The sequence below is a fragment of the Pteropus alecto genome, unplaced genomic scaffold (genome assembly GCF_000325575.1).
Source record: "Pteropus alecto unplaced genomic scaffold, ASM32557v1 scaffold21, whole genome shotgun sequence".
NCBI lineage: Eukaryota > Metazoa > Chordata > Mammalia > Chiroptera > Pteropodidae > Pteropus > Pteropus alecto.
The window spans coordinates 11,345,275-11,361,025 of NW_006436282.1; the positions used below are offsets into that span (position 1 = coordinate 11,345,275).

The 15,751-nt window shown below is 33.1% G+C and overlaps 1 protein-coding gene across 3 annotated transcripts in view; it reads right to left on the reverse strand.

Moving 5' to 3' along the window:
• Nucleotides 1-15,751, reverse strand: part of ISPD (isoprenoid synthase domain containing) — a 229,117-nt gene that overhangs the window by 74,323 nt on the left and 139,043 nt on the right. For all 3 annotated transcript variants that reach the window (XM_025046929.1, XM_006911961.3, XM_025046930.1), the window contains one exon: nucleotides 11,717-11,848. In XM_025046929.1, coding sequence (XP_024902697.1) covers nucleotides 11,717-11,848 — 132 coding nt within the window. The remainder of the gene's footprint in view (nucleotides 1-11,716; nucleotides 11,849-15,751) is intronic.

Consider the following 15,751-nt stretch of genomic DNA (forward strand, 5'->3'; position numbering starts at 1 on the left):
ATGCAGAAAATATACAGACACACACACAGGCACTGTGTATTCCTTGTGTTTTTAAAAGAAATCACTTCCCGGTCAAAAAAAAACAAACATATCTCTGCACACTATATTAATGGCACTGCTGACATTTGTGCTATTGATACTCAAATGTCTTATATAGCAGCTAGGCTTATACATTTGCACAGGTTAACCTTTAGAGGTTACACATTTAGAGCCTGCAAACTGCGTGGGTCATAACAAAGTTCTATGACCTTCGGAAGTGATTTCATTCCTTTTTCAGTGACTCCGTCACGCCGGATCTTCTTATTTTCGTTTTTCCATAGCTTCCTTTGCATTCTGAAACTCACCCACTGTATTGTGCAAATATATACCTATGTTTGTGAGTATTTTCAATGCATTTTGGTGCGTGTTCTATTCTACTATACAAAGGAAAATGCTCACAGAAAGATATAGAGGTGTTCAACATATGGTATGTTTTTTTCCTATTCAAAGAGCTAAGATTAACCAAGGAAATCAGGAAATTTGTAATAATTCATACTATGAGAACAGCATTTCACTATTTTATAATTGAACGACATAAATTTCCCACAGTCTGACTTCTTTTACTTTCCTATTGGCAAATAAAGTTTTAAAAAGTGAAAAATAAATAAATAAATAAAATTTCCATTTAAGTTTAGCATTAGAGTGAAATGAAGGATCATGGAGAAAAAGCTGTCTTCCTTCATAAACCTTGTCAAAGTCAGGGAATCACGTAGACACAAATTTAGTGATCTCCGTAACTTTTCTTTAAAAAATCATAATTGGATAAGCTTTTTGAATTTTTACTATTTTTATTTAACGTATATTTTAGTTAGTCAGGAAATTCAACTCTTCAGAAAAACCTAGATGAGATAGCTCTCCGCTATTTCATCTTAGCACATGTACTTTCTTATTAAGAAAAGCCCCAAAGATACACTAGCTGAAAAGATCTGTAATCTCGAGTGCAATATATAGTGTTTTAGCTGGTAGAGGCTTCCACAGAACCAGCCTCATAAGCAACAGAAGGCAAAACAGCTATTTCCCATTACTTATTTCTATGAATTTACTGTAAGGGTCACGTTTGCTAACCTCTGGGAAACACTTATCTGTGGAAATAATTAAACTCTAAAATATAAAAGTTATGCATGTTTAACACTATTAATCTGATACAGTTCCTCCAGTAAAAACTCTCTCTGAGGGCAAAGGTCAGATCTTGGCCATCACTTCACTTCCTCATGATGGCTTGCAAAAGTCCTTTCTTGCATATACTTAAAAAGAAAAACAAAACAAAACAAAACTTATTTCCAAGGTCTTAAAACAATCAGCAAAAATATGGGGAAAGGTAAGAAAAGTAATTCACTTGTAATTCACTTGACTTGAGAAAGTATATTTGTGAAGAAAGCTCATGTTCTGGTAATGTTGCCAGCAAAGCCTCAACTCTTTTAGTTCATGAAAAAAATGGAAACCACAAAATAGAAGGCACAACTTTAGAAAATATGAATGAGGCTTTCTGAAATCATATTGGCCGGATCATTTATTGAAAATTAATAAGCCCCTCCCCATATTTACATAGTTCTTCAACTGGTAATTTTTAGGCTAAATGCAATGCCTCTATTATTGGAATTGCTATCAAGGTTCAGATTGATTTGTCATTGCATGTTTTAATCTTTCCTCTACAATTAGCATATTTTGAAAAACTATATAACATCTTCATCTAAAAAAATAGATTTATGGATTATGCCTATTCTCTTCATGGGCCAGAACTGAGATTTCAATAACTTAATTTTTAGCAACTTCTTATAGGTTTTTAGCCTATTCTGTCTGTTGAGAATCAGAACATTACTAATAATCTGTACTAATGCTTAGCTTTCTTAAAAAAGAGAGAGAAGCTACCCTCCCTAAAGAGCCTAAATCTTTTAACTGCACCAAAACATCTTAAATATGAAGTCAGAAATTTAATAAAAGGATCAGAGGATTAAGATGGTGAGGAATATAGCACAATTATTTTAAACGCTGGTATATATATTTAGCAAAATTATTCCTATTTAAAATTCAAAACTAAACAGATCAAGTCAGACTCAAAGACATTTACACAATAAACAAGCAAGAAATAACCTGACTTTTCAATAGAAAGGAACTAGAAATATGTAATATAATGCACATGCATTAGAATACTATAAATGTATACATTCATATATTAAATAAAAGAATTTTACATATAGCTCGGTATTTGGTAGTTGGTATCTTTTCACAACAACGTATCCTCACTAGAGAATCAAAATGTTTTTCTGTTATCTTTACAGTAAGAACTGAGCATGAATTTGGCTCAATCCTGCAAAATGAATGTAACGACATACTAGTAGGTGGTATATATAGCTAAGTTTAATGGTCCCCGTTTTAATACATCTCATGTTGCCCTAATTTTAGCTTGAAAGCCTATAAACAAAAATTAAACTTCTTTCCTTTGAGTATTTCCAACACAAAAGTCTTTGTGGTAAACAATAAAAAAATGTAAAGTCTGTCCTATAGTATATATTAATTTCTTGTGTTCCTGAAATTTCTCTTTAAAAAAAAATCTTTCCATATAGCAGAATATTTGTGGCCTAGTTATAAAATTTACTATGATTTAGAAGCATTTAGGCCATAAATACAGATTGAGAATCAAAATTTAAAAAAAGAAATAAGAGTAAAAACGCAAAAGATTAAAATATACAATTTTAGCTGAAGTGGTAAGTTGTGTGGAACTTTTTAAATACAATTTTCTTATATTCTTTCTGACACAAGATTTCAGCATAATACAGTGATTAAAAACATACAAACAATGACCAAAAGCATGATAATAATAGTCGTGAATAGTGTCTTTGTAAAACATCTGTTTTTTCTATTAAAACCCAGATTCTAAAAGTTACTGTAGATATGTTTGTTATTAAACTAACTCATTTCCTAATAGCATTAGTATATAATTGCCATCATGCATTCAGTAAGAAGTTGAGGCTTAATTAAAATACATTTCCTTACCAACTGTCAAAGGTGAGTAATGAGATGAATTGAAAACTAATAAACCTTGCCATTTTCTATACACAAATCTACATGCCAAACATTACTCATATCTCCCTAATTCTCGTGGAGTAGGTCCCTTTGTATTTCCATTATGATGATAATCAGAAATGCTGATAGGATGTTCAGAGACAATAAACACATGTTCTATTTTACAAACTATTATCTTTTCTAAATATTGACTGGGCAGAAAATAAGGAATTTGCATACAATCAACTCTTGTTCCTGGAAAATAGTCTTTAGACAATCCCTGGTTTGGGAAATATTACCCTTAATCTAAATGACTTGAAATACCTAAGAGTCAATAGGCCCCAAATATTTCAACGTATTCAAAATTATTGCCATTGATGTAGAATGTCAAATCTTAACATAATTATTTTGGCTTCACATTTCTCCTATCGAGTTTCACTTCCCACCCTACTTGATGTTTTCAAGTCCTTTAGCACGCACATGATGTTCTCTACTTGATTCAGTTAAACACTGCAATTTTGGAGTTCTTTGTACAGCTGCTTCTGCAGTTTGGATAATTAGTGTTCCATAAAATAAAAATAAACAGTAAAGGTATCTCCCTCCCTCTAATGTTATTTAAGGAAAGTCTACATACAACCGCTGTGACCTGAATATATACAACACATTTTATTTCAAAGGGCTGAAATAATGCCACGTACATTAGAAAAACTCTCCATTTTCCAGAGACTAATTATTCGGTTTCTCCTTTTGGCCTACTTGTCGTGCCTATTTTTTTCTATTAGTCAAAATATCAGAAATTGAACAAAGAAAGACTAAAATTAAACCTTATTTTCAACTTTTCACTGATATTAGTAAAAGAGCAAGAGTTTTACTGGTGGGACGGGGGTGGAAGGGGAGGCGGTTTATAGGAAATCACATGGCTCCTGATGAAGTTTCTCAGCGTTTTCCACTAGTCCGCAAACATGCCTTCCCTGAAGGTCACCAACATGATTCCGGTTATCGGATGCATTGTCTTCCTTTCACCTCCAGTCCTCGTGACTTTCTATCACAACTCTTTCCTAGAAACTCTTCTCCAAGTCTCTGACGTATAATCCTTCTGGGTTATACGATCTTACTTTAATGGGTCTCAACTTTCTCAAATGCAATGCCACCATTTCATTTTCTAACACTAGCTTCACTAACCTAAATTGAAATAATATAGCCCATCTATAAATATATGCCCCCAATGCATTTGATATAGATCTGACCTGAATCAAGCTCTTTAAAAACAATTGTACAGATAATATAAAAATAAGTTTCCGTGTCTTTGGCTCTCCACCTCCTTGATAAACACTTTCTAGCTGTTATTGCTCTATTCACATGTCAAGAGAAAAATTATATGTGTGTATAATCATGTGTATGTACATATATATGTATGTATGTATGTGTATACACACACACACATATATAATCTATATGTATGGTTTTTTTTATATTGAAATATTCTCAGCCCTATTTTGGTTATAAACTCCTTAATTTGCATGGAGTGGGTAAAAAGAAATATAATTCTTAGCCTAAAATATTTGCAGTCTGGTATTGTGGTAGGTGGCATATGATACGGCTACAATGATGACCCCTTCCTGGTATTCATGCTTTGTGTAATCGCCTCCTGAGCGTGGGTAGAACCTAGTAATTTGCTTCAGATGAACAGAATTCAATGTAGATGATGAATTGTCACTTGGTGATTATGTTACAGAACACTGTGACCTCCATTTTAGTTCTCCCTCTTGCTCGTTCTGATGTCGTGAGATGTACTATGTATAGGTAGGTCCCCATGGCAAGTAACAGAGGCAGGCCTCCATCCATGAGCCTGTGAAGAACTGAGGCCTCTCAGTGCGATAGCCCAGAGGAACTGAATCCTTCCAAAAGGCAGCTAAGTGAGCTAAGAAGGCAGATCATATCCAAGGCAGCCTTGAGATGACTATAGCCTTGAGAAATGCCCAGAGCCAGACAACCCACAGAGACTGTGACATAATAAATGTTTTAAGCCACTAAGTTTGGGGGTAATTTGCTATGCAATAATAGCTAACCAATACATTGTTCAAAGGATTTAGCTCATTAAGAACTTTCCATGGCCATCTTCATTCATAAATCTGATACTTTTATTCAAAAAGGAGAAATCTGTAGCGGAAATTTGTTTCCAACATTCCATTTAGATATGTCCAAGTATAATAGCTTACTGCCGCTCTCTCTAATGAATCTGCAAAGTAAGCTAAGCAAACTCCCTAAGAAGTTTTGACTTTCAAACTTACTCAATTTTGAAGAGACATTATCTTTTATAACCTTCATATTTTCCCAAAGAATGACTAAGTCTAAACAATGAAAGCCAAAACAATATTGAAAGTGAAAACTATTCAGTCTCATAAACATTCCCACATCAAAAAAGCCTGATTACTCTGAACAGGGTATTATGGGTTTCTGTAAACCAATGTGGTGCTGCATGTTTGGTGTGCGTGCCATATGATTCAGTGTCATGGAAAATATTGTTTGTTTAGTAAATAATTCCCAGTTAAATTCCAAGTAATTGCTTATTGCAGGAAGTAGTGTCCCCCAAGATTATCATTTTTAAAAAAATCCATTTCTGCTACTTGATAACATACACCTATTTGTTCTCCAAATGATCATACACACTTGAAGGATAACTTATATGTCTAGAAGACACAAAGCAAATGGGATGCAGGTGAGGGGGAAAGATTGGTGTCAATTGTGTCCTACAAATTCAGGTCTCTTGGCACAAAGATATCCTAGAATAGTGGGACCTATTCATATATTTCTTAATGTCTCATTATAAATTTACCTGAGGTAATTACAAAGAGATTCATAGTCAAGAATGTTTTCTGAATGCTTTTACAGTATAAACAAAAACTTCAAAACCTGAACAATAGGACAAGACAATAGTATTTAACTCATAAATATAGAGAGCTCTAGTTTGTACTTTGTGACAGATGAATTTATACAGCTTTATCTAATTTAATATTGTTACCAAAAAACTTCATTACATCTTTCCATATTCTATTTTGGAGTTATATAGAAGGATTCTCATAAGTCTTTTACAAATAATTATTTTTTAAAAAACAGAAAATTACAGAACTCTGTTGGCAACTTCTTTCCTCTTTTGTATGCCTTCCAGAACTGTAATTGTAGAAACAGAAGAAAAAGTGGCATTCAGGAACAGGAGGCGGGTAATGGAGCGCCTCTGTTTTACCTACTGACCTCTTCAGGGCTTGGTTTTTGTAGCTCTGCTGATTGATGCAACCCTGTCCAATGGCCCTATCTTGTGAAAATACTCATTATGCCAAACATTGTTTTCAAAAGTCCTATTTCCCACTACATCAAACCCAGTGGAATGCCAATTCAAAGGGAGAAAGGAGAAAGAGAAAATGAATAGACTAAAGTGGCACACATTCCCTGCCATGCTAAAATGTGTTATAGTTTCTTTAACCTTTCCCTGATGGATGCTAACTCCCTGTTATGGACTGAATGTTTGTGCTCCCCGCCAAATTCATATGTTGAAATCCTAACCCCCATTGTGATGGTATCAGAAAGTGATGTCTTTTGTGACTGGGTCATGAGAGTACAGTCCTTGTGAGTAAGATTAGTGAAGAGAATAGGTCTCTACTTAAAAGAGACCTCAGCAAGGCCTCCCCCGCTCACAGCCACATGAGGATAAAATGAGAAAACGGGGGTCTGCAACCAGAAAGAGGGTCTTCGCCAGATCTCGACCATGCTGGCACCCTGATCTCAGACTTCCAGCTTCTAGAACTATGAGAAACAAATTTCTATTGTTTATAAGCCACCCAGTCTATGGCATCTTGTTATAGCAGCAGAACGAACTAAGAAACTCCCCTGTGGTCTTCTACTTTATTAACATGTCAGGAAGAAAAAGAATAGTTTCCTCTCTCTGAACCTATAATAAAATATATAAACTATAATGGTTAATTTATCAATGAAATAAAGGAAACAATAGTTGAACAGGTAAAGTGCATGTTCACATAGAAAGAGGAAAAAAGAACCTACACCCAGTTCCAGAATGTTCCTGTGTCAGAGTGAGAAATGGTCAATGGTGTCACCTGACACAGTCTGCACACCTCCTGTGTCTTTATCTTTTCATCCAACAGAGACTTTAATAGAGATGTTCTGACCTCTGCATTTTACAAATGGAGAATCTGAAGCTTAGAAAACTTATACTACTTTTTTAAGCTCATACAACTAGCTTTTAAATGAAAGGAAAAGATACTAATTCAGTGCAAGTAGTAATCAGTTATACTAGTTTGTGGCAATTCTTTAACCATGAACCTGTGTGCTTCTATCTCTAAAGTCCTGAGCATGTACAATGCACAAATTAAATAGAAAACTGCCACTAGACTTTATAAACTTCATAGACTTTTATATTTTATTGGCATAAAAGTTCATGAGCAAAATGTTGTTTAAAATTTATACTTGCAAATATTTGCATTAAAAAACAAAATCATCATAAAATATTTTAGACTTCAATAAAATTAAGACTTCAAACTCAAAGCTATTGGTTTGAATAGTTCATGCCAGAAATACTAAGTCTCCATAAGACCACTGCTATATGATCAGATATAGATTTTCAAATAATTAGAATATGTTTCTCAAACATATAATTTTCTATCTTGGACTCCAAATTTGACTTGCATAACAAAGTTGGAATAATAGGATGGATGAGGAGTAGTATTTTATGCATAGAATTATGTAAAATAATACTTAAAAGGTGACTAAGCTCCTATATGTATTAAATTAAGGAAACCTGATTTTAATATTATTTACAGTTATGTTTGCATGATTATTTTAGAAAAAAAGATAGGATCTGATTTAAATTCATTCAACAAATTTTGAAGGCAAACTTTATGCTACATTTCTTGTCTAGAGCACATATTTCAAATCTTTCCTGATTTACAACCTGAAGAACTGAGCAATGGATGATAAAGTCAGAAAACCTAATACTATATATAAATGGTTAAGCCTGTCACTTGATCCATAAGTCTAAGCTACTCACAAAGAGCTTATTCTAAATTATTAATTATTTGAAACCAGTAGAATATTTTTAAGGTCAATTTTGGGGAAAAAAATGTTAATTAGTGCTTTACTACATTGATACAGCTAAGGAACTAGCATATTCAATAATTTAGCAAATAATATCTCTATGATTAGAAAAATGCAAACATATGGAGCAAATCTAGAGTTAAGCAAAGCATCTGTTAAAGATTCTTATGTAAGTAGAGGAAACATAAAGAAACTGAGTTGAAATATTATACAATTAGACGCATCTGTCAGTTACCAAATTATCGAAGAATTATAATTAATCGATCACAAACAACATTATAGAACATTTACAGGTACTAAAAAAGGATCAATCTGTAGCTTTTTCCAAAACAATTTTTCTGTAAATGTATACATAAAACATAGACATCTAATTTGTAAATTATATAAAGAAACAAATTACAGCTAATTAATAATATGCTGTATTTTATATCAAAAAAGATAAAGACTGAAACACTAGAAAAAACTAATAAATTTAAATTCACCAAACACAGAAGTACTACATATGTGTGTAAAAGAACTCTACACAAACTCAAATAGAGGCTTAACAGCATCATGTGTTTAAAAGAAAAAATGGCTTACATAATTCTATTTAACTATAAATGTCATATACATCAACACCATGTAGGTGCAGCCAAAAAATCAAGACCATCTACATTATCAGAAATATCATATCATAACATAACAGGTCCTCTCTAATCCAGAAAGACCATATGTATAGCACAGATATTGAAGTCAATTCCGTACATTCTCTCTTCCGAGAAGGGACTATCAATAAAGAAAAAGAAGCACTTGATATTACATCTTATGAAAAGTGGTAAAAAATGTAGAAAGGCTTCACTGATCAGAGACTTAAAAGGATAGATATTAATTATCTATGAAAACATCATAATGACTATCGCAGAGATATATTAGATTTAGAAAACTAAGTCCAATGTATGAACACTACAAAAAGTTGTATCTCACAGTACCATGGAAAGCACAAACTAACACTCTTTTCACTAAACAGTGAACAGAAGTTCCACCTTATATATTTTCATATACTTAGTGTTGACAGAATGCCTGTCAAGTAAGCACTCAATAGTAGAGATATCGACAAAACTAAATGGAAAAATTAGTACTGAAGTATAAAAACAGTGTGTACAGATAGCAGTTTCTTTACTTAGGGCATATTTGTGAGAAGTGTTTCCCAAAGTTTGTTTTACAAAGCTTTAGTACTATGACTTATCTATGGTTAAAGAATTATAGGAGAAAAATGGAAAATTGCATACCCTTTGTCCCCAAATTGTAATACGAAATACTCATTAGTATGTTAAGGATTTGTGAGAAGCCCTTCATTAAAGAAGTCTGTTAAACTCTATTCACTGATGCTTCCCCAACATTTTAACCACAGCCTTTTTTAATGGAATATCTAATGAACATCCCAGAGTCCTTGGGTAAATGCTCTTTAAGGTGGAATTATGCTTTGGACAGTGTATAGGGCAAGTAAGACCAACTCACACCTGCGTCTTTGAGGACAAAAGTAAACTCTGTATTTTCAAACATTCTCACATGTTCGAAACATCTTCACTATTGTATTTTTAGGAAGGGACAAGCAACACTTAAATATGCTATATTAGTTTTCTAAAATGATGAGAGACATATCGAAGGCCTTGCAAGACTATCTTCTTCCCACTTTGGGAAAACTTAGTAGAGGGCTGGCTTACCGGGTTGAATTTTTCTCAAAATAACAGAGGTCAGACACCAAATAGTAGGCAGCAAAGGCTGGTGCTTTCCAAGAAGGCCACTTTTCCCAACAGAGAGCCCGCTCACGTACTTAGTCTCATACATATTCACTGTAACCCATTCCATAATTATGTAGAGCATGGCAGGGTTAGGAAAATAACCTCATTGTGAATATGAACATTACAGGGGTTACTAGGTTTAACAAATAAAAACACAAGCTACCCAATTATATTTGAATTTCAGAATAACAACATAGAATTTTTAGTACAGGTACGTCCCATGTAATATTTGGGACATTCTTACACTAAAAAATTATTGTTTATCTGAAATTCAGATTCAACTGAGCATGCTATATTTCATCTGGCAACCATACTCGACCATAGTGGAATGTCAGCTACAGTGTATACAGGCCTTTTTTGCTTAGCCTAAATCATAGGACAAAGAGAGTTCCAGGGATTGTGTATGTTCTATCATGTCTCAGCTTTTGAGATTTACTCAAGGAAATCAAACTTATGTCTGCATAGTGTAGCATCAATGTGTATCTATGACTCTTCACATGGCACATAGAAAGGACTGATTTATTTTTCCCATCATATAATCCAGAGTACAACCAAATGCAATCTAATGAAGGGAAAACAGTTCTGAATGAAGATACAGACCTGAGTTCTTCATTCTTACTCTGCCAGTTATATGTCCTTGGGGAAGCTTATATATTTCTTTAGATTTTGGTTGTTCTGACTTTAATAGACCCTATAGCACTAACATTTTATGATCCCATGATCCTAAGTAAACTAAACTCTGCCTTGTTCTTGATCACTAACCGAGGTCATGCTTTCATACTTTCGAAGTACAGGAAATGACCTTAAAGTTAAAGAAAACCAAGGGACTGGCTTAAAGATAATCCTTATATTTAATTAAATCCCATTTGTTTCAAAAGAAATATTGTTACTTTCAGGCTAAAAAGGCACCTTAAATATTTTATCAATAATAGCTGTTATTCATCAACCATGTAACTTTCGGTATCTGTCATATCCTGGACAGTCAGTACCAAATATCTTTTTTTCCAGACCATTAAAAAAACAGTTTACTATTTCACTTCCTCAACTCCTATGTGGTACCTCAAAGGAACTATAAAGCTTTCTGCAAATTCCATGAAAGGTATCGATGCACAAGAGGGAAATCCACCTTCTCTCACAGATTCTCTGAATAGTTTGCGTTACATAACATTTCTCTGCACAGAGTTTATAATGCTAATTCATTTTGCCTTCAGCTTAACTAACTTATTGCTATTAAAAAACAGCAACTATCTGAGTTTTTCTCTAAATACCATGCCCTCTTGTAATCAGAATGTCAGGCATTGCTTTCAAGTGATTAAAAATTTGATCATCAACATCTTTAGCATAACATAAAAGAAATAAGTGATTTCAAATTATACTAATGGCTAAGAGTTGTGACCACAAGATTGCCAGTTAATTATAAAAGTCCAGTTAGATTTCAATTTCAAATTTCAAATTCCAAATTTGAGACATACTTAAAATTATTTATTATCTGAAATTCAAATTTAACTGGGCATTCTTTTTATTTGCATATCTGACAATTCAGTGTGGACTACCTAGTATGAGATAAATGTCAATCTTGTATTTTTTTCCTAATCAAAACATGTTTTGATTTTTCTTTTTTCCTCCAGGGTCGAGAAGTTCTACCTACTACAGAAAAGAATATTTGAGTAATTTTCAAGCCATATTTATTCTTATTAATATCTCTTTGCTTTTAACAAAATCAGGCCACACCATTAAAACTGTAGTCTACAGAACATATAATCTGAAGAAACCAACATTTTACATACCTGTGGATAATATATGAGAAGGCCACATAATAAAATATTTCTTTTTTTCACTTCCTTTGCAAATTCCCTAATCTGCATTAGGTTTTCCATTTCCTGACCAATAGGTACTGATTTATGATCAAGAAAATGCACCTGAAAAATAATGTAATAGGTAACAATTAGAATACCATTCCCTTCACTTTCCTTTGAAAAAAATATAACATTAAAGAAGCTCAAAACACGTAGAATTATAATACTGTAATTATTTTTATCAATTTGTGTTAATTTCTAGTTAAGCATTCTAAGCCATAAATATTTAATAAGATCAATGAACCATCCTTTATAAATAGAGGCAGTAAACATTCACTGAGAATACATACTGAAAAACATAAAGTTCTATTTGAACTTATGTCAGAGTCAAATATAGAAAGAATATATGATTTCATCAATTTGTCCAACTTAATTCATAATTTACAATTTGAAACTAGGCTACAAATATATATATGTTAAGAAATTAATTATATCAATAAAATTCAAGAGTGTTTATCTAATTATGAACATAAAATTTTTAGAATTCCTTTCAAAGTAATTAATAATTGTAATTCTAACAAATAATAATTTATTTCTTAAAGTAAGTCTGGAATAATTTTACATAGAATTATTTTTTAGCAGTGTTACATAGTGTTCTTGGAATTATTCAAATGATAATCTTTTAACCATTATTTTTCATTTTAAGGAGCACAGGAGGATCTTCCCTCATTTCTCAAAAATTATTTAGGTTTTACAGTACTGTTTGTCTTCTACAGGATATAAAAGACATATAGTGTCAAAATTAACAATTTAAAATGTAAATGTAAACAAAATGAACACTCAGAAATCTGTGTATTCTTTCATGGAACCAAATTTTTAAAACTTTCAAGATTTATAATTTGTTCAATTATGCATATTTGTTAACTAGAAGCATTTTAAAATATACTCCAACCCGATATTTTTATACTACTCCCTTCCCATCCTCTCTGCCCATTTATATGGAAATATTTTATTGTGTTCTTTCTATAACACAAGGAAATGAGATTCTTTTTACACCCATCACATTGCATTTTTCCTTCTCAGGGAAAAGTACTTACTAGCATCTATTTTTAAAGAGAATTTTGTGATGACATGTACACACACACACACACACACACATACACATATGTTTTATATATATAAATTAATAGATACTCAATAATTATTTCTTGGAACTTTTCATTAAATATAGTTAACTGAAAACATACACATATAATTGCTTCTTCCTAAAACCTAAAGTGGCAAATTAAGACTTTTTTCCTTAAAAATGCCCAATCCATAAAGAAACTGAAAGAAGAGATAAAGAAAAGCAAAAGAAAAAAATAGGAGGTGGGGTAATAAACAGCAGAATGAAAAGTTTTCAGGTTTTTCTATCTGCTGAACATCTGATGAAAAGACGATTAGACCCTATGACTCACCTTTCCTTAGCTCTTTTTCCCTGAAATTTCAGTTTTATCAGGCAGCACTGCTTATGGTAAAAGTAACTCCGGACTGCTACTCCACAGCCAGGCTGAAAGAATTGTAATGAACTATAAATACTAGACCTTACTTCTGTGTAATTTAACTTGGAACGAATGAGGTGTTTCCCTAGCTGGGACCTGGAAGCTAATGCCTATCAGTTGTTGCAAAAGATGTTCATTCCTATGTATAGTTTGAGCCTTCAGAAAGGATGGCTCATACACCATCTTTCCCTTGCCCTTGAGAAGCAAAGGTGCAGGGAGGAAAGGGGGAGAAAAAAGTCCGGATACTAATATGAACTGATGAACTGAAGAGCTAAGGCCGAAGAAGCATGTTCATCTTTGCCGGGACCTTTTTTCCTGTCCTGTAGTCTTTTACAAAGTTGAACAGAGTAGTGCCATAAAGTTTTCTAGTTTTATGAACTTGAAATATCTAGCTAAACCTAAGATTTCTGGTAACAGGTTTGCCATCAAAAACTGAGCTACTTCTCCAAACTCAAGGCAATTCTGGAAACTGCCGTCACTGTATACATCTGAAACCAGGGGACTGTCTGAGGGTAAGATTCTCTCCTGAGCCCATATTGACAGATCACTATGAGGCCCCATACCAGCTGGACTGGGGAACAACACTGCTGTTTGGTGACTATTTAACTATTTTAACTGTGTGATTACTTGTATTAGATGCCATGAAATCCCAAGGGACACCATGCCCAACGTACTTTATATGGATGGAATGTCCTGGAGTTATGCATTGTACAAACTGGGTGACCTTATTGCTAGCCAAGATAGATAACTAGATAGACATTTCTTGTTTAATACAACATAAGTTTTCCTGTCAATGTTTGAGTTCTGAAAAATCTCATCCTAAAATAAAGGTGGGAAGAGGGTTGGTGGAAAAAAATAGCACAGGGAGCAGAAAACACAAGACTAATTTATAATTACAGCCTTTGTAATCACAGAAATTTAAAATGCACAAAAATGAAAGAGTGAAAATACTGGTAACGTGTTAAATGGAGAAGGAATGATGGATATAATAAAACTGGGAATGGAGTTTTGCCAGCGAGGTTGGCCCAGAAGGAAATTCAATCTGCCAGGAGCTAGGGAACCTCTATAGGAAGTCGGAGCTGGGAGCAGGTGCTCACTCCTAAGAGTATCCTAAAAGAGAGCCTGAAACAATTTTTTTTTTATGTAACTTAATTACATTAAATGTTAATTACAGAAGTTAATAATAACTTTGGGAGCCTAAAATGGTGGAACTAAAACTCTAGACAAGAATAAATTACATTGAAATAAGAATGCTCAATGGATAATTAAAGTGGCTGAATCTGGTTTTGTTTTGGAGAACAGAAATTAGATTCTTTACACTTGGGTAACTTGTAGCTAATTAAGCATATTTTAAAAGTAATGGTCTTTAATTAAAGCTACATATGACGATACTTTATAGTTTCTGAGCTTGCAGAGGGAGAAAGAATTATGCATATCAATGCAGCAAAGCATAAGAGGAAAGTAGCAAACGAAACAACTGGCCAACTGCAACAACAAAATAAGATTGTAGAAAGAAACCCAAGTATAAAACTAATAAAAATAAATGTAATACATTTAAATTCATAACTCATAGATTTATCAAATTGGGTTTTTAAGAAAAATCTCACAATATGCTAGTTATAAAGTTCAAAATAAAAGGATGAAAAAGACATTCTATGCAAATACTTCCAAAAATAAAGTTTGTAGCAATATAATTTGACACAGTAGGGTTTAAGACAAAAACCATTAACACAAATAAAAGAGGAATAGTACATAGTAAAAAACAAAAATTACAATAATCATAACCTTATTACTAAGAACATAGATTTGAATCTATGTTCAAGCAAAAAAAAAAAAATTAAGTTGTAAGAACACAATTTCCTAATCCAGAAACATAAAGAGGTGTCTTGCTGCACTTCTCTTAGAAATTAACATATCAATCAAAGATTAAAAATTTAAAAAAAGAAGAATGTCATAAAGGTTTCCATTTCTAGTGCACAGCTGAGTTCAGGGTTTCTTCCTTTGCTTCCAACATTCTAATTCTATTCCTGTTTTCCTAGCTGTTCTTGTCTAAGCAAAGTTGCATGACATGGCATATGAGCTGATGCCACTTCCACATTACATGGACTTAACTCCCTTATTTACCAATCACATGGAAGCTAATTTTTCTTACAAAGACATGTGCTTTGGCAAAAACATTTAAGTTAAAGTGAAGACATGATACAATAAGTTTTATAAGTTCTCACCAAGTCATGAGTGGAAGGAAGATTTTCACTCCAGCTATACAGATCAATAAGCTACAACATACTAGCTTCTTGGAAAGGAAAAAACGGCACTTAAGAAAAACGGCGCTTAAAAAAATCAGTAGGCCAATGCTGTTCACCACGGACTCCAGGAACTGTCGCATAAAAGTGAGTTCTAGGCAAGCTATTTATAGATCTACTAACTACCTATGTTAACGAACCAAGTACTTAAATTATAGGGAAACTTTAAGATACACAGTAGT